We start from the raw sequence: 19300 nt of genomic DNA on the forward strand, positions 1-19300 counted from the left end.
GGTAGCAATGAAGGTGCCTTCGTAGACATGCAGGGGACATCATCTCTGCTGTTTGGAACTGAGCTCTCTTCCTTGGTATGGGGCTGCCGACACCCCAGAATGGCACAGCAGGTGTTGAAATGTGAGCTTTCATTCTCTAGCTATGTACCCTGGAGAAGTTACTTCAATCCTTCTCTTTCTCTATGAGATGGGGACAGAAGTAATACCCAGCTTGCAGAGAGGACAGGAGCCAAGGGGTGGCAGGTAGCGTGGTTTCCTGTAGCGGAAATCCTCTGAACCCCCTATGACTAAACTGTGATCTCTGACCCTCCATGACTTCGTGTGTGTCATTCTCTCAGCTGGAAATGCCCCTCACCCCTTTTCCGTCTGGCATGCTGAGACTCAACTCAAACATCATCGTCTCTGAGAAGCCTGCCCTGACCCCCGATCCCCAAGGCGCAGGTCCACGTCATCAGCCTGTACGGCAGGGGGCTCACTGCTGCAGTCGGCCTTGTAGTCCCATGTAGGGCACCTCCTCTTTGGGGTTCTGGTGAGCCTCTCCGTGGCAGGGCCTGGATGTTCTCTGTTCTGTGCCCCGCCTATCTGGCACAGAGCAGGTGGTTGGTAGGTTTGGTGGAGTGAAAAAGGTGGGGAGAGAACAGAGTTATGTCTCCGTAGGGGAAGCTGCAGATGTGGATCGACCTATTTCCAAAGGCCCTGGGGAGGCCTGGACCTCCCTTCAACATCACCCCACGGAGAGCCAGAAGGTGACTTACCCCAGCCATCGGCTTGGAGCTGAGCAGAGTGGCAGAATGGTTGCAGCCAGCTGTGGGTGGGACCTGGAGGTCACTCTTAGGCCGGGTGGGGGGCCACTTGGGCCACGGGGTACCGCTCTTGTGTGTGTTTGGCCAAGTGCCCAGGTGGAGGCAAGCATCGGGGTCTTGTTGGGTGAGCTGGCTTCTTGGCTTCTCAGTCAAGGACTGCACACCCTTTGGTGGGAACCCCGTGTGGACTTGAGCCATTCTTCTCCACAGGTTTTTCCTGCGCTGTATTATCTGGAACACAAAGGACGTGATCCTGGATGACCTCAGCATCACGGGGGAGAAGATGAGCGATATTTACGTGAAAGGGTGGGGAGTCATGCCCCTTCCTGCCTGTCCCTGGCCCCATGGTGCTACCCTGCTCCCTCTGGGGTGGTGGAAAGAGGGTGGTCTCTGCCCTTGCAGAATTGTTTTCCTACCATATTTCTTCTTTTGCAAAAATCTCTGTGTTGAACGTATAAAGTTTGAGGATGTCCCTCAAGAGAGAAGTTGGAAGGCCTTAAAATTTATGGCACATTTGGTACTTCATGGAGATTTCTTGGGAATTGTTTCTGCTTTATCCTTTACCAAGTTCATTTACCTTCTTTTTTTTTTTTTTTTTTTAAATTTTTTTTTTTTTCAACGTTTTTTATTTCTTTTTGGGACAGAGAGAGAGCATGAACGGGGGAGAGGCAGAGAGAGAGGGAGACACAGAATCAGAAACAGGCTCCAGGCTCCGAGCCATCAGCCCAGAGCCTGACGCGGGGCTCGAACTCACGGACCGTGAGATCGTGACCTGGCTGAAGTCGGACGCTTAACCGACTGCGCCACCCAGGCGCCCCAACCTTCTTAACTGCCTAAGTTGAGGATGCAGAGTGTGGTGGAAGCCTTAATTAGAAATGTTCTCTAAAACATTGTCTAGTTGGATGGTTGGCTTTGAAGAACACAAGCAAAAGACGGATGTGCATTATCGCTCCCTGGGAGGTGAAGGCAACTTTAACTGGAGGTTCATTTTCCCCTTTGACTACCTGCCAGCTGAGCAAGTCTGCACTGTCTCTAAGAAGGTGAGCATCCTTCCCATCCGCCGTGGTGCTAGTCCCAGGGCTTTCTGTGATCGGTGTGACTGCCCTGCCATCATCACCCCTCACCACTGCCCCCAGTGTTGGAATCCCCCTGGCCATCACCACGTGATGACTACCACCATAGCCCCGTCGCTCGTCGCCCCACCCCCACTTCTTCCACCTCTACCGCCGTTGCCCTCATTAGCATTGCTACCACCCCACAACCATGCCCACACCAGTGCCACAACCATCCTATGTAGGTCAGTCCAGATCCCGAAACTACTGTCTTCCTCCCTACCCCAGACAAACCAGGCAGTGAAGGGTCACAAGTCAGAATGGGAAGAACACTTGTAGGAAAGCCCAGCATGGCTAGTGAAGGGGCGGTGGGGCAGACCCCAGGGGGAGAGCTTCCCTGGAGCCTTGCCTATGGATTGGGTTCTCCATAGGACTGGGGATTGCTTAGATAAGTCCTTCCTGCTGCCTTGTTCCCCACCTTTCTGTGTCTGGTGCCTGTGATCACTGTCCAACCTGGAAAGTTACTGGGAGCAGCTGTGGTCTTCTAGGCCGGAAGCCGTTGCCCTCCTCCCTGACCTCACTGCAGGCTGAAGGCACCTGGCGGACCTGGTGCATCAGCCATAGGGCAGAGGTGGGTTCTGGGACCTCAAGTTCTGTGTCTCAGCACCTCTCCATTTAGGTCTTATCTGGGCAACAAATTCATTTTTCCTAAAGTAGGCAGATCCCGAGGCACACAGCCTCTTTTCTGGTGGCACTGCACTTGCCCTTGGGGAGCGTCCACAGAGCACGGGCTGAGTGGAGGCAGGGGGCACCCCTGTTGGGGCTTCTGACCACCTGCATCCCACCTAGAACCAATCCATCTTGAGGTGTTCTCTATTCAACTAAATGAATGCCGCTTTGGTGTTGAGGTTCCACTGGTCCGATTTCCTTCCTGAGGTGGCTTAAGGCTTCAAGCCACAAAGCTTCTGTGATGCCAATTTCTCTCCTGAATGCTTGAGTGACTTAAAGGAGGGAAATACAGAATGTACTTCTTACGTGCTGCTTAGGTCTTTTTAGCTCTGTTCATTTCAACCTTTCCGCATGACCCCTTCCTAGCCTGACTCACGGGATCATCTGCATTTTAGAGAAACCAAAACGGTCCACGGAACATTCTGAAACCATCGCAGAAAAGCAAAGGGGGTTAAACAAGGTTAAATGAATGCTTTCACCCAGGGATTGCTGCATAGTGCCTGCCAGCAGGCAGAATTTAGCAACAGCCTTGGGTTCTGTGCCGTCAAGGAGAGCCTAGCCTGTTTGTAGGTTTAATCTCGTTTGCCTTTGCTCAGTGTGTTTGTCTAGCACAAGTTGTTTCCATAACAAAGCAAATGCTGCATTTGTTGGGGAAGAGCTCCAAATCAAACACACGCTGCCTCTCTTTGCTGTGGGCAGAGGGAGAGTGGGGGCCAGGAAAGGGGAAGGGAGGGCTCAGGCATCCTGCATGCCATCTCCAGTGCTCAGCATGGCATACAAGGGGCCAGGTGTGGATGAGAAACTGAGGCTGAGAGATGCAGAGTGGCCTGTTTAAATGGGAGGTGGGACCACCCCCTTCATTGTGACAGGTGGAGATATGGGCAAGGAGTCACAGGAAGCAGAGGTTCTATTTTTGCTACAAAGTAGGAGGAGAGATAATCTCCTGGCACTGAGGCAGGTGACATGAGACAGGTGAAAAAGGCTTGAAGTAGCCATTGTGCCGAGAGAGGGAGGGAGCAGAGAGAGAGAGAGGGAGAGAGGGAGAGACAGGGAGAGGGAGATGGAGAGAGAGCTCATTGTGATGCTGAGATAGTTACCTGGAAGTTCTGAGGGCCCAGCTGGGGTTGCTGGTTACGAACCTGAGGTGGTTCCATTCTGGCAATGATGGAGTTTCATCTCGGTATTACAGGCACTGGCGAGGAAGAAGAAGAGAATTGGGCTGACCCACCATGGCACAACCCATAGGCTTGGGCTAGCCCTGGAAGAACGAGAAGGCCACTAGGGCTGCTGGGGTAGAGAGAAGGAAGAGGGGTCAGGGAGTCCAGGAGAGGCCCCCAGGGTGGCAAGAGGAATGGAATTCTGGGGGGTACCATACTCCAAGAGAGGGTAGCTGGAGGTAGGGGTGGAGGAGGTCAGAAGAGGAGGTTGAGAAACAGACTCCAGGGGGCTCTGAAGTCAACCAGGAGAGTGAGGGAGGAACTGGCTTGACCCAGGAAGAGCTAGCTGGTCCCTTTGTGGGAGAAGGGGCCCAGGAGGCAGGTGGAGCTGTGCCCATATCAAGGCACCAATGAGCTGGCCTGGGCCGAAGGACTGAGTCTGGGGGTGGGACGGTGTGGAGGTACTGCACAGCCTCTGGGCTCCCCAGTTCTGCTGCAGAGCCAGCCCTCTGCCGAGGGGTTCGGGGCCTCTGGCTGGCAGGCCCTCCGGGGACCCCATTAACCAGACGAGACTGTCGTAAAGCACAAGGTCTCCTTTCATCCGGCTGCTTTGAACCACCGCTGGTTGCCCCGGCCTGGCTCCCCACCTGGAGCCCAGCACACCCACTGGGGCCTGCCTGCGCGTCAGGCACCCACCCTGCAAATAAACAGCTAGTAAAAGGGCCCAGACCGGGAGCGTAATGAGCGCCTGGGACCTGGGGGGCCATTCCCCAGGCTGGAGCCCCAGCCCAGCTGCTCCCACCAGGGGCCGTTTGAACCTCTGGCTCATTACTGAGCCCATAAACCAGGCCGGGCGGAGGAATGGAGGATGCTGGCGGCCTGTGCAGGCGGGCCTGCGGAGCTGGCCATAAAAGCCCCGCCAGAGAAGGGAGGCACCTGCAGGAGGGCTGGGGCCCGGAAGAGGGGAGGCACCAGACAGGGGCCAGCTGGGGGCCTGAGCCCCTCGCCAAATCAGGCAGCAGTCCAAGCTGCAGTCGTGTGCTTTGCAAGGTGACCATTTCTCACAGGGCATGGATTTTGGTTCAGGAGCCCCATGGGTCTACGTGACCTGGGGTGGCCACACAGCAGGCAGAGCCCTGGCTGGTGCAAGCCTGTGTGTACAGGGCGCCCGGGGGCAGGCAAAGCCTCTGTATCAGCAAGTGCTCCCCGACTCCCCATAGTCTGTCCCCCAGGACTCTGTCCAGGCCCCTACTGTGACCCGGCACTCAGGACGTCTGAAGATCCTATGTCCATTGCCTGTAGGATCGTCACAATGTTTCCTGTCCTTACCACTCACTCAGCAGAAGCTCCAGCAAGAGGACAGAGGACAAGCGGGAGCAGGAAAGCCCCAGTGATAGTCCTTTGGGTTAAGTGTGGCTGGATTCAGGGGTGAACCCAAGCCTCAGCATGCCCGTCCTTACCCCTCAGCTGCTCTGCAAGGCCTCTGTGGGACGAAACCCAGGATAACACTGGTCCAGGCTGAGTGGTCTGAGGGAGGTGGAGTAGGAAGAGCAGGAAGGTGGTGAACTTGCCAGCACCTGGGGCTTTTGATTTGCTCCAGGGCAAGCTCTTGGAGGTAAAGATGGGGTGGGTGGCCATGCTGAGGGAGGAGCTGGGGTTACCGTCCCCTGGTGTCAGCTCCTTCCACCAGTGTGTCAGGGGGATCCTTCTGGTGACAGCAAGGGTTGGGTGGGGGGCCCCAGGTTCCCAGCCAGCCAACCCTGTCCCTAAGAGCACATGGGCAAAGCAGGATTTAGAGGCGAGAGCAGGACTGGAACCTGACCGCCTGGGTTTGAATCCCAGCTCAATGCTTAGCGGTGTGACTCAGGCAAGCTACTTGCTCTGGTTTTGACAGCTATAAGGCCAGCAGCATGTCCCATATAGCTCGTTGGAAGGATAAATGAGCTCATAGTGGTAAAAGGCTGGCACATAGGAAGTGCAGATTAATATTATTATTATTAGCTGTCAGACCTTGGGCAAATTCTTAACTTCTCCAAGTCTGCGCTTCATCATCTGTAAAATGGGAGCAAAGCCTCTGCCCGTGGACTTGGGAGACTTAAAGAAGCCACCTCATGTGAAGTCAGCCTGCATGGGTCCTTCCTGGGTCCTTGAATACTGTCGGCTGGGATCTTAGCAATCTTCCCACCAAGACCTGGTTCTGGCAAATCCCTAAGAGATGTCCCATTCACTGCCTCCTCCAGGAAGCCTTCCAGGCTGGAAGGGACCACTGTTTCTCTCTAATCTTGCTTCCCTGCTTCCTCCTCTGGGCCAGGATGCTTTCTGGAGGCTGGACAAGACTGAGAGCAAAATCCCAGCACGAGTCATATTTCAGATCTGGGACAATGACAAGTTCTCCTTTGACGACTTTCTAGGTGAGCACCGTCTCTGGTCAGCACCATCCTGCACATTGGGAGTTGACCCAGAACCCCCACTGTGTGTGTGTGTGTGTGTGTGTGTGTGTGTGTGTGTTTGTGCTTGCCACTCTTGGGAGGCTGGCAGGAGTGGTCTTACTTCCTGTCCTCAGGTTGCTCAGGGTCACTGCTCCCTGGTGCTGAGTAAAGTCTGCGACACAGAGCAGTGCCTGAATGGTCAGAACTGCCTGTCCGCAGAGGTGGCTTTGAACGCTGGGCTACGTTGGATGGTATGAGTCAGGTAGGTAAGGAAGAGAGGAAAAGCACAGGTTTGAAGGCAGCGCAAGCATGAGCTGGCTGTCGCTGGCTGTCTGGCCTCACACTTGACAGGATGCCCCCACCTCAACCCCTGTCTAGACTGGGCAGACTGGGCCCAAGTAGTGGGGGGCTCAAGTCAGTCTTCACCCTTGTGCCTGAGTGATGAGTGAATGAGCCACCGCGGCTCCATCCTCCAAGCCCCCAGGCAGGATTCCGGTGGGGGAGAAGAGTGCAGAAACCTGAGCTGGGCTGAAGGATGTGGTAAAGACAGGGTGAGATGTGGGGTGAGGAGGATGGCTGTACCGGGCCAGCAGGTGGGACTGTGAGTAACAGCCCTGTCACAACCGTAAGAGTTACCCGGAAAGTGTGGTCTGGCCATACAATTGGATATTATTCAGCCATAGAAAGAAATGAAATACGGATCTATGCTATAACACGGATGAACCCTGAAAACATGCTAAGCAAAGGAAGCCAGTCACAAAAGGACTAATATTGTATGATTGCATTTATATGAATCGTCTGCAGTAGACGAATCCAGAGACAGCAAGTAGCCTCGTGCTTGCCAGGGATTGGGAGGAGGGGATTGAGGGTGACTGCTGATGGGGATGGGGTTTCTTTTGGGAGTGATGACAATGTTCTGGAATTAGATAGCGCTGGTGGCGGTACAACTCTGAATATCCTAAAGCCACCGAGTTTTACACATAAAAATGGTTAAAATGGTACATTTGATGTTATGTGAGTTTTAACTCAATTAAAAAAAGAAGTGAGGGGCGCCTGGGTGGCTCAGTCGGTTAAGCGGCTGACTTCGGCTCAGGTCATGATCTCGCGGTCCGTCAGTTCAAGCCCCCCGTCAGGCTCTGTGCTGACAGCTCAGAGCCTGGAGCCTGTTTCGGATTCTGTGTCTCCCCCTCTCTCTGACCCTCCCCCGTTCATGCTCTGTCTCTCTCTGTCTCAAAAATAAATAAACGTTAAAAAAAAAAAAAAAGAAGTGAGCCTTGTGAGAAAGGCAGTCCTGGGTTCCTGTTCCACTCTGCCACTTGGGAACAGGGCAGCTTTGGATGGATCACTGGAGCCCTTCTTGGGTGGCCCTTGATTGCAGGAAGGTGAGTTGGTCTTTGCTGAACCCTTGGGCCCCTGCAGGGACGTTCTGAGGAGCAGCCCCAGCAGGGGTGAGGAGGAGGGCTGCTTTCTCCACTCCCCACCCCACCCCTGTCACTCCTGGCCTGGTCACCTGCCCTCAGAGGATGGGGGGACTTTTACAAAACTTCACTGTAAAAGAGTCAGCCTGTCAAAATCAGGGCATCGATGGGACTTCCGTTATTTTATTGATTCTCCTGCCATACATAATTCCTGTAGAAAAAACAGAAAATGTAGATCAACAATGTCTCCCTTTACTTATGTATTACAATTTCTCTACCCAGAGATAACCTCCACTAATATTTTGGCATATATTATTTCATATATAAGCAAACACATATATATTATATGTGTATTTATACATACATATGTGTAATCATACATGGCATATAGAGAGACCAAAATGAGTTTTTATCACACATATGCTTTATATCCTGGTTTTTTGGGGAAAACTTAATATTTCAATAACATCCTTTCTGTTGGCAGTTTTCTGCCTACATTTATATCTGCATCATCGTGCTTAATTCCTGCCTGTTGGTGGACCCTCTTCTGCCTATTTTCTCTTGGTGGGTACTCAGCTCATCTTTAGATCTAACAGTGTGAGTGACACCCTCCGGCACACATCTCTGAAGGCTTTGTACATATTTTTCCCGAACTGTAAGAAGTAGATTGTCAGGGTCTTTATACATTTTCGTGATTTTTGAAATACTTTGTTCAAATGCTCTCTAGAATATTTTTACATTTTTATGTTTACATTTTACTCCCACCTGTGCCCTTTTTGGATAAGGTTGCCATTTTCTCCAAACTTTTGCTACCAAAAAAAATTTTTTTTTAATTGCCAATCTAACACCTTGTTTTAATTTTTTACTTGCATTTCTTCATTACTTGTAAGGTAGAACTTTAAAATGTATTTATTATCCATATTACTGGTGGGATTTTATTTTTCATGGTATTGTTCAACTTGTTAACCTTTCATTTTTGATTTTCAGAGCTTTTTATGTAGTAAGGACACATTCCAAATAATTTCTCCTAGTTTTTCAGCTGCTATTTAATTTTTTTATGGAGTCTTTTTTGCTTACAGACTTAAAAATTCTTTTGGCATCATTCTATCAATCTTTCCTTTATGAGATGAGGCTTTAGAGAATTAATTTTAAAGAGAAAAACAAAGAAAGCTGCATTTTTACTGAATGAGAAAATGGTGTTCAAATAAAACTAAATGGGCTCATCTTTTGTTTTTAAAAATAAAAATAAAACTATTAAAACTAGCACTTTTTTTCTCCTTCATAATGTGTTTCTAGTTACATATTTTGCTTTTTAAAAATACTATTTTAAAAAAAAGTAATAGCTAAGATCTATAATCTAGCCATCCAGAGATAATACTGTGATTCCTTAGAGTCTTATATGTGGATCATGCTGGGATAATTTCGTGTATGCATACATACACACACACACGTATGGTTTAATATCCTGATTTTTTCTTAATATTATATTAGGACCATATTTAAAATGGGAAATAAACATTCATCTACGCTTGAAAGATGGAGAGACATGTGGGTGGGTTGATAGATATATGAACGCTGATACAGAATTGAACAAACGAATGAATAGAATAATAGCCTGATTAATGGGTAGATGTAATGCTCAACAAATGGTAGCTATAGAGGGATGGAGATAGTTAGATCAAAGCAGATGGGTGGGTGGAGGGATAAATGGGTGAGTGGAAAGAAAGAAAACTAGAACAATAGATCCAATCAGTGGATACTTACAGTAACTGAACATTCCACACTGAAAAGTCCTAATCGCTTTTGCATGGTATTCAAGAATTTCTTTAATTTGGCCTCAGAAAACATTTTTTAGATTTGTCTCTCACTTAATCCCTTCAGCAATTTATGCTCCAATCCCATTGACTTCGTCCGTGTTGTTGTGATTGGATTAGGTGAAACTACATGAAATTGCTGCTTTTATAGGTCAAAGATGGTTGAATGCCATTTTCATATGGTGTAACCAAATAGATGGAGCTATACGGGGAGCTGATGGATTAAAATTGATGAGTAGATAAACAGTATAGGAAGATGGATAAAGAAGCTTGGATAAATCAGTGGGCAGGTGAAAAAACTGATGGATGAACTGCAGTGAGATACCACTTCACATCTACCAGGACGGCTATAAAAAAACAAACGAAAAGTGGAAAACAACAAGTGTTGGAGAGGATGTGGAGAAATTGGAAAGCCTCAGACATGCTGGTGTGAATGTACAATGGTGCAGCTGCTGTGGAAAACAGTTTGACAGGTCCTCAAAAAACCAAAGACAGAGATTACCATATGACCTAGCAATTCTATTCCTAGTTATATATCCCCCAAAATTTAAAACCCAGACTGAGGCACTTGAATGCCAAAGTTCAGAGCAGCTCCATTCACAACAGTCAAAGGTGGAAACAACCCAAGGGTCCCACTGACAGACGAATGGATAAACTGAGTGTGGTCCATCCACACCATGGAACACTGTTCAGCTATAAAAAGGAATGAAGTACTAGAACATACTTCGACATGGATGAACCTGGAAAGCCTGCTATGTGAAATAGGCCAGACACAAAAGGACCAATATTTTATGATCCGACTTACATGAAGTATCTAGAATAGGCAAATTCATAGAGACAAAAGGGAGATTAGAGAGTATCAGGGGCCGAGAGGAGGGGAGAATGGGGAGATATTGCTTAATGGGTACGGAGTTTCTGTTTGGGAGGACGAAAAAGTTTTAGAAATAAGTAGTGGTGATTGGTTGCATGATGTTGTGAATGTGATTAACACCATTCCGTTATACATTGAAAAATGGCTAAAGTGACAAACTTTATATATATTTTACCACAATAAAAGCAATTTAAAAGATGGATGGATGGATGGATAGAGACAATGGGTGAATGAATGGATCTGTACAACGTAAGCTGAAATGGAGCATGTGGGAAGCCCCGTAAAGGGTGAACCAGTAAGGGTGGATTAATGAGCATATGGATATGTGAGTAGTTGAATGGGAAGCTGTGTATGTGGAATGAGAGGCAATGGGTGGGGAAATGGAGAGTTTGTGGGATGCGACCCGTGGCTAAGCCCATGGATCAAAGTGGAGGAGGTGGCAGTTTTTCTTGAAACTGCCCAGCCCCGGGGGGAGCCCTAGGCTGGCAGTGATTGAGAAACCGTCGGCCAAAGAACCTCTCTCTGCTTCAGGCTCCTTGCAGCTGGACCTCAACCACATGCCCAAACCTGCCAAGACAGCTGAGAAATGCTCCTTGGACCAGCTGGATGGCACCTTCCACCCAGAGTGGTTTGTGTCCCTTTTTGAACAGAAAACTGTGAAGGGCTGGTGGCCCTGCGTTGCAGAAGAGGGCGAGAAGAAGATCCTGGCGGTAAGTCAGCTCCCTCTGGCTTAGGGCAGGTGCCCAAGTAGCTTCCTCTGTAGATATCACTGGGCCCATATGTGTTGCTCTGCCTCTCTCTGTCTTTCAAGGCACTGTCCCTCTTCTCTTCCAGTTCCCAGCCTTCCTCTCCTTGAGGCTTGCATCCCAGGAAGCCTATTTAAATGGAAAGATACCCTTACCTCCTGCAGATCCTGTTTAATTTATACTCTGCTCTTTGGTGTCTGGGGATCTGTGTCCTGGGTTCCCCTGTGGCCTGGGCATCCTGTGGAGAACCGAGGGAGTGCCTCTCCCATTTGAGCAGGATTCTACCAGGGACCATCCTTGTACTACTCTCCTGGCCCAGAGGTCTGCTCAGGGCTGCTGTGACACCCTGGAGAACAGTCCTTCCTCTGGAGAGGAAGTGAATCCCTGACAGCTTACTGAGAAACCACAGGCAGCCAGCCAACCTCTAAAGTGGACCTTGAAATAAAATACTCTTGTTGAAGAAGGAATTGGAACACTTATTAAGAAATATTAGCACCTCAAAAGAAAAATGAGCAAAGAGCATGCATATGTAGATAATACACAAAAGAAGTATAAATGGCCACTAAACATTAAAAAAAAGGTTCATTTCTCCCAGTAGTTAAAGGAATAATTTTAAATGTGAAAACATTTTTTTGCCTATTAAATTAGACATTTAAAAAATCTAAATGCTCATTGCTAGTGAAGACGCAGAGACAGACCCCTCATTTATTTCTGCTGGGAGGGCTAATGGTTTTACCATTTAGGGAAGCAATTTAGTAATATATAGCCAGGGATTTAACAATATTTATGCCCTTGGACTCTGTCATCCCACTTTTAAAAATCTCTCCTAAAGAAATAAACAGACACAATTAAAAATGTAGCTCTGGGGTGTTTTCTTGCAGCATTATTTATAACATCAAAGAGTTGGAAACAACCTAAATGAACCAAAATAAGTGGTTTACTAAATAAATTGTGGTCAACCATCCCATAGAATGTTTTTACAGCCATTAAAAAGCAAACTTTAAAGAATATATAATTATATAGTGAAACATAATATATTTCTAAGTGAAAGAAGCAAGCTCTAGAACTCTATATACACAGTGAGGTATTTCATATACTTGCAGAGGAAAATAGTTGTGATGCATAAAAATACAAACGGTGCTTATCTCCACATAGTGGAAGTATGGGTGACGTTCTCCTTTATACATTTCTGTAGTTTCTAAATGTTCTGCAAGGAGCAGTAGTGCTTTTGTGATCAGATCAACCCTATATCATTTTTCTTTCTTCCTTCCTTCCTTCCTTCCTTTCTTTCTTTCTTTCTTTCTTTCTTTCTTTCTTTCTTTCTTAAAATAATACAGTGGCTCTTATGTCTGGCCGGGTTCCTCTCCAAGCCATGGGGCAGAGCCTTTGTGCCCCTGACCAGGTCCCTTCTGTCTCCTCAGGGGAAATTGGAAATGACCTTGGAGATTGTAGCAGAGAGTGAGCATGAGGAGCGGCCTGCTGGCCAGGGCCGGGATGAACCCAACATGAACCCTAAGCTCGAGGACCCAAGGTTAGTGCCCACTCCTTACCCCTGATGGCCAGGGGGCTGGGAGGTGTGGTCCAGGAGACAACCACTGCATAGCCATGCAGAGGTCACAAGGCCCACATGGCTCAGAGTGGGGCGTGACTTGTCTCAAGCCACACGGTAAGTTAGGAGCAGATGACAGGCATCATTCAAGGGCACACCAGGCTCCTCAGCTCATTCAGGAAGCAGAGACTGTTGGGTAGCTGTTGGTTGTGTGCCGAGCATGCGGTCACATGGTATGTATATGGCGTAGAATGGAACCTTCCCTGGTGTGTTGTTACTATTCCCATCTTATAGATGAGGAAATCATGTTGACAAAGTTAAATAGTGGTCATTACACTAGGAAAGTGGTGAAGCTAAAATTCTCACACCTGTTTTGATTGGCTCTGGAGCCCAATCAAGGTTTTTACCTTGACCAAGCTGCCTTCTGTGGCTCACCTGTGATGTCAATGTGGCTTTCAAATGGCCTTTCAGTCTTAATTTTCTCATCTGTGAGTCCCTGCCTTCCCTACTTCATAGGCCCCTAAGGATGTAGACCAACCCAGTGGATGTGGAAGGCTCGAAAGCGGTTATTAGGGACAGGAGGACGGCTGTGGGGGCAGTGGAGACAGCTGCATTTGCTGGGTCCCTCCCCACAGCCCAGCTCAGGTCAGACTAGACACAGATGGACCACTTGATTTCGGTGCTATCCCTAGTCCATGGGGCCGGCAGGGCTGTGGGAGGTGTCCCTGCCCTAGGATGTTGGGATCTGGGTGGAAAGCGAGAGAGACCTTGTATATCCTGTGGTGTGCACTGTGATGTTAAAACAGCCAGTATTGAGACACAGCATGCTGCATGCTCTTTAAGTTGGACGATGACCTAGGGGAAGGTGTTGAGGTTCTTGGCTGTGAGTGAGAGAAAATCAGCTTTCTGGGTTCATGTCCCACCATCCTTCCCTGACCATGGACCAGCCATGTGCATCTAGGCAGGTAGTTTGGCTTAGCTGGGGCTAACTGGGCCATAGCTCACCTAATGCGGCAGCCCTTTGAGGCTCTGCCCGGCTCCCAAATCTCTAGTCTGTGATTAAGTTCCGGGTCAGGAAGGAGAGCTGGTGGCTGAGAACTGGGTCTCTGAGGGTGCATAGGGCTTGGTGGCACCAAGAAGAGGAGGGGAGCATGGGTGAGGCTCATGCTGTGACAAAGGCTCAGAGGGCAAGGGGAGGCACAGGAAAAGGGCTAGGGGCCCTGAGGCTGGGTGGGTTCTGGGGACCAATGGTGGAGGGCCAGGGTGATCTGGGAGCAGGGTTTGGAGAAGCCAGCCTTGGTAGGGGGGTGCCCTGCTGACCTCTCGGGTCTTCCTTCCAGGCGCCCTGATACCTCCTTCCTCTGGTTCACCTCTCCGTACAAGACTATGAAGTTCATCCTATGGCGGCGCTTCCGGTGTGCCATTATTCTCTTCATCATTCTCTTCATCCTACTGCTGTTCCTGGGCATCTTCGTCTATGCCTTCCCGGTGAGTAGGCCTCAGGGGAGGGCCAGACACTGCCTTGGAGGAGCCCCTGGCCTGATGAGGGACACATAGCCCCTACTCTGGGGAGTCTTCAATCTGGTAGAGACAAAGTCCTACCCTTGGGACAAAGTCCTCCTCTTAGTCCAGTGAGAGAAACTGAGTTTTTGCCCTCAATGGGGAGATACAGCTGTCCTAAGTAAGCCCGTAGAATCTGTAGTCAATGTTGGCAGAAGGTGAGGCACCTTGGGCAGGGGTGGGCAGGGGAACCTTGTTGAAGGAGTGTGTGTAAGTGGGTATGTGGATGGCAGGGCAAAGGTGAAGGCCGCTCTGTTTGTAAGAATGGCACCTGCTGAGGTCCAGAGGAAGGGAGGCCCTAGGGCCGGGAGAGGCTCTTAGTGTCCACCTGAGGACCTTGATAGAGTGTGTCCTGCCTCCTGCCAGGAGCTGGGTTTGGGAGAAGGTGTGGGCTGGCAGGAGGCTGCCCCAGGAACTTCTCACCAGGGCAACGTTGGTGGCACTGGTAAGAAGCCAGCTGATGCCTGGCAAAGAGCTGCAGGGGCCACTCTTGTGAGGCTGATGTACCCCCAGCTTCACTGGGCCCCTTCCAGGGAGAAGTATCAGGGGCTGTGTTCCCTGTCTGTGCTCCCCAACCTCACAGCTCATCAGGGGAGCCCCAAAGATGCTCCAGCCCCCCATCCCACTGTGTCTCTGGAACGTCAGACCTTGAAGTGTTCTCAGGCTAATTCCTGATTTTTTTTAAATGTTTTTATTTATTTTTGAGAGAGAAAGAGACAGAGTACTAGTGAGGGATGGGCAGAGAGAGAGAGGGAGACACAGAACCCAAAGTAGGCTCCAGGCTCTGAGCTGCCAGCACAGAGCCCGAAGTGGGGCTCAAACTCACAAACTGCGAGATCATGACCCGAGCCGAAGTAGGACACTAAACCGACTGAGCCAGCCAGGTGCCCCTAGCTAATTCCTGATTTTTAATGTTCTTTAAATTAAAAAAAAATTCTCATATGAAAATTTCAAACTGATATAAAAGTAGAGAGAATGGCATAACCAACCCCATGTCACCCTGATTCTAATGCAAAGAAACAGACAGCCAGTGAAGGGAAGGGACTGGCTCAGGTCTGCACAGCAATCTGTAGACAGCTCCGAGTCCACGGTGCCGGCCACCATGCACCTCAGTCCTGGTCAGCACCAAGCTGCCAGCCAAGGGCACTGTCCCCACAGTGGGCAGTCTGCTCTGGGAATTACTTGTCTGTGTGCTCTTTGCTTTGTGAATCCTCTAGGAGGAGAAGGAGAATGGAGAGCTCTCTCCCTCTGTGTTTGGCGAGGCCTTATATGAGCAGCACACACCTTCCTCCAGGAAGACAGTTAAAACCACAAAGCCATCTGCTTCAGTTCCTAATATCATGGACTGTGAGGAATAGCAGGGGTTTTGTCTGGTCTGGAAGTCCAGGCTCCCTCTACTCTCTGGGCCATAAGTGACAAAGAAGGGTCTAGAGCCAGAATGGCTGATGTGTCGGGCTGCAGGCCAGACCCTCTAAGCTGGCTGTGCTCACCTGGAGCACCAGGCTGAAACGTGTTCCAGGAAGAGTCATGGCCAATTGGCTAAATATGGCCGTGGTCTAGGGGAGGGTCCAGGCTGTAGGGCCCTGAAACATGTGCAGTTTTGGGGGCCCTTTTGAAGCAAAGGAAGACAAAATCACAAAATCACAGACCATGGAAGGGCACATGCGAATGTGGTGGCCTGGCATCAGGAGTCAGGCCCAGGACTCTGCCTCAGTGTTTTCCCCCTATTTGGGCAGGCCCAGGTTGCCAAGTCAGGGAGGCATGGTTCCTCTTGCCCACCTGTCCTCAGGCTCACTTCCTTTCGTTTTGGGTATATCCGGATGCCACCCAGTTCAGGTGAAGACCTCACTAAGCACAGGGTGTGTGTCCAGGAGGTGAGGGAGTGTTGTGGGGATGAATGAGAAGGCGATGAGCTCTGTGCTGCTGGGGAGCTCTGTGGCTCTCCGGGAAACACAATGGAGCCCGTGAACGAGGGACAGGGTACTGTTCAGGTACCTCCATCCTGAGGCTCAGGCCAGGGGAGTTCAGGCAAAGGAGAGCTGGTGCAGACCCCTGCTGCTCAAGGAGGTGGTCTGAGGAGGAGCAACAGCTCCAGGGAGCTGGTTAGAAATGCAGAGGCCTGGACTGGCCCTGGGTCTGCAGAGGGGAATCTGCCCTGGACATACTGAGGTTTGTGACTCACTGCTGTGCAGGACAGAGCTCTGTGCCTAGAGTCAGATGTTGGCTAGATTTTGGCTCTGCCAGTGACTTCCTGTGTGACTTTGGCTTTGGCACGTCTCTCTTCATGAGGGGGAGGCTGGGCTAGGACTGCTCTGTCCTGCTGTGACAGCACTGTGCTTAGAGGAGCTCTTTTGCCTTCTCTGAGGGTGCTGCACGTCAATCCAGCAGGGGCGAGTCCAAAGTGTCACCACTGCCCATTGTGTGACTAGCTCCAGCCCCTGGCCAGCTGGGCCCTGTCCTGCCAGGCACTTGGGTGGCACTTCAGGGGCCTGGGGAAAGAAGGCCTACTACCTGGCCAGGAGAGGGAGAGTGTCAGTGTCAGCCTATGGTCCTTCCTCGTCTCTGGGGCAGCCTTAGCCCCAGGCCCTGTGGGCAGGAGCAGAGGAGCACTTTGGCCAGTAGCCCTGGTCAGAGCCCCTCCCCGGTATCATCCCCCAGCTATGGCCTCACTCTCCTTGAGCTCTGCTGGAAATTGCCCTCTTTAAAATACCAACTCTGACCCTCTGTGAGGGTCAGATCCTAGGTGAGGGGTCTGGGCAGCCTAGGCCTGAGGCTGCACACTGTTTTTGTCTGTAGGTCTTTGCTACCACCTGGGTAAATCCTGCTTTCCTCCAGCCAAGTCGCTCAATCAGCTGGTGGGTCCCAGACCCTCACCTGGCCTTTAGGCCTTGGGGGCAGAGGGCCTGGTAGAGAGGGGCCCAAAGCCACCGCTGCTCTCCTCCAATTGGCCTAACTTCCCACGCTCTTGGAAATTGCCCTGGGAGGGGGACATGGAGGGCAGCCTTTCTGATTCCTACCAGCTCCACCCCCCCCACCCCCACCAGAGCCAGCCGGGAGCAGGGCCAGCGTAGGGAGGCAGGAGGCGATCTGGCGGGGAAGGAGCGGCGGCTTTGTTTCCAGAGTTGGCTTTCCCGGGCCGGCGCTGGGGAACATACTGTCCCAATTAGGAGTCTTGTGTTGTGTTGTATGTGTTTTCATGGTTTTTTGGGGGGAGGAGTGGGGAGGGGAGATTCCTGTCAGTCCTACATCAGGCAGGGCTTAATCAGGGGTGACCCATCTCTGGTGCTGACCTGCATGGTAGATCATCCCCGTACACCCCACCCCCAACCCTCTTTCTCTGTTTTCTGGACAGAAGTGTGGTGGCCAATGAGCCCATGTGGGTTCCCATGTCGGGGGTGTATGGGAGGGGGATGGGGAGAATCATGGCCATGCCTTCAGGCCACCTGTCTGATGGAAGAGGCCAGGGCAGGCCTGCCCTGACCAGGCCCTAGATGATCAGAATCTTTTTGACAGGTGGTTAGAACATGGGAGGGGGCCTTGGGTTGGTGGGGGAGAAGACAGCAATTTGGGTAGCTGCGGCCGCAGGTTGGAGGGTGCAAGCAGAATTTTGGAGGGGGATGGGCTTGTGTGATTGGCCAGAGGGCCAGGAGGTGGGGTGTTGAGCTGAGTGTGGCATGGGGGTGGTGAGGGTAAGGTATAGGCAGGTGGTTGAGTAGGTGAGCCTCCTTTCCCAGCTCTGGCCCCTCTGGCAGCTGTTGTCACATGTCCCTGCTTCTTCCCTCCCTCCAGAACTATGCTGCCATGAAGCTGGTGAAGCCCTTCAGCTGAGGACTCTGGCCCAGGACTGGCTGCCTTATCCACCCAGCTTAGCTGAGCTCTTCCAGAACTCTAGGCCTGGCCGGCCTGCCAGGGGACACAGACAGACAAACTGGCACATGCTGCAAGCGTTGGTGACATCGAGCCTTGGGATCACCCCCCCTTCATCATTTCTTTCTTCCCCTCAACCCAGCCCCTTTTGGATCAGCCCATATGTATTTCAGTATAAAACAGTTTGAACCACAGGGCCATGTTGGCATGTGTGTCCCTATAGTCGCTGAATGAGGTGTGACCATGTAGAGGATGTGTCTGGGTGGGTGGGGTGTGAGTGGGGTGTGGGCCATCTCTGGCTCTGCATTCTGAGTGGAACTTTATCCTTTGACAAGACTGGTCGGGGGTGGGTGAGTTTTGAGGCTTGCTGTTCTGGTTCTCCCGGACTTTCCCCTTACCCCCTGCCCGTCCTCACTGAGGCTTCTCCTCCTCCTTTCCCAGGTTGTGCTCTGCTTAGGTGGGCCGTTACCTGTACCTTCTAGTTTCTTTGACCACGCCCTGGAAGAGGATGCACTTTATACAAGTGGGTCACCATGAAAAAGGGTTGGGTCAGAAACTCTCCAGGTAGGGAGGGCTCCTGGACCTTTAGCTGTGACCTTATCTTTTACACATTTGGGATTTCTTGTGACTCCGTCCCTCTGCTTCCTTACTCTGCTTAAGAGATCGGGTCTGCACAAACACACCTTTTTCTTGTGGTCTGAAGCTGCGTGTCTGTCGTCTCCTGCAGGAATCAGGCTTAATCTATGGGGGCAGCAGAAACACACTTAGAGAAAAAGCAAAGAGCTTGAAAACATTGTGTTTCCAAAATAGAGGCCTCTGCCTCTCTCGCCTGAGGGGCTGGAACTCTGGAGCACAGAGGCTGGCCTGGCTGCCTCCCTTTCTGTTACCGAGGAGGGCTTCTCCTGTTTCCTGCTGTGAGCCTGCTCCCCTGGCCCGGGCACTGAGGCCCCAGAGTGATCCTTCCAGGGCACTTGGCTCTTCATTGCTCTACACTCTGGGACCCAGACTGAGGCTCTGCCTTGTCCCACCTGATTGGCACAGGGCTGATGTCCTGGACCCTTCTGGGTGAACTATATGTCAAACACTGAGTGATTCTCTCTTCAGGAGAGGTTCAGGCTGGAAGTAGTCTTCAACATCCAGCTAGGGAGGCTCTGAATGTTCAGGCAGGAGTCAATCACTCATTAATTCATTCATGCCTTTCATTCATTCATTAAAGAAATGTGTGTGTGTGTGTGTGTGTGTGTGGCCATCTGTGCACAAGGCAAAGGGCTAGACTCTAGAAATGCAGCATTGATCAAGATAAAC

At 50.7% G+C, this 19300-nt stretch overlaps 1 protein-coding gene across 8 annotated transcripts in view; it reads left to right on the forward strand.

Moving 5' to 3' along the window:
* DYSF (dysferlin) overlaps positions 1-18185 on the forward strand; it is a 224604-nt gene extending 206419 nt beyond the window's left edge. For all 8 annotated transcript variants that reach the window (XM_049651675.1, XM_049651676.1, XM_049651678.1 and 5 more), the window contains 8 exons: positions 658-746; positions 1014-1109; positions 1702-1843; positions 6053-6152; positions 10805-10983; positions 12441-12550; positions 13909-14056; positions 17918-18185. In XM_049651675.1, the coding sequence (XP_049507632.1) occupies positions 658-746; positions 1014-1109; positions 1702-1843; positions 6053-6152; positions 10805-10983; positions 12441-12550; positions 13909-14056; positions 17918-17956 (903 nt within the window). In that variant the 3' untranslated portion in view covers positions 17957-18185. The remainder of the gene's footprint in view (positions 1-657; positions 747-1013; positions 1110-1701; positions 1844-6052; positions 6153-10804; positions 10984-12440; positions 12551-13908; positions 14057-17917) is intronic.
* The last annotated feature ends 1115 nt before the right edge of the window (positions 18186-19300 follow it).

Source organism: Panthera uncia (genome assembly GCF_023721935.1).
Source record: "Panthera uncia isolate 11264 chromosome A3 unlocalized genomic scaffold, Puncia_PCG_1.0 HiC_scaffold_11, whole genome shotgun sequence".
Classification (NCBI taxonomy): domain Eukaryota; kingdom Metazoa; phylum Chordata; class Mammalia; order Carnivora; family Felidae; genus Panthera; species Panthera uncia.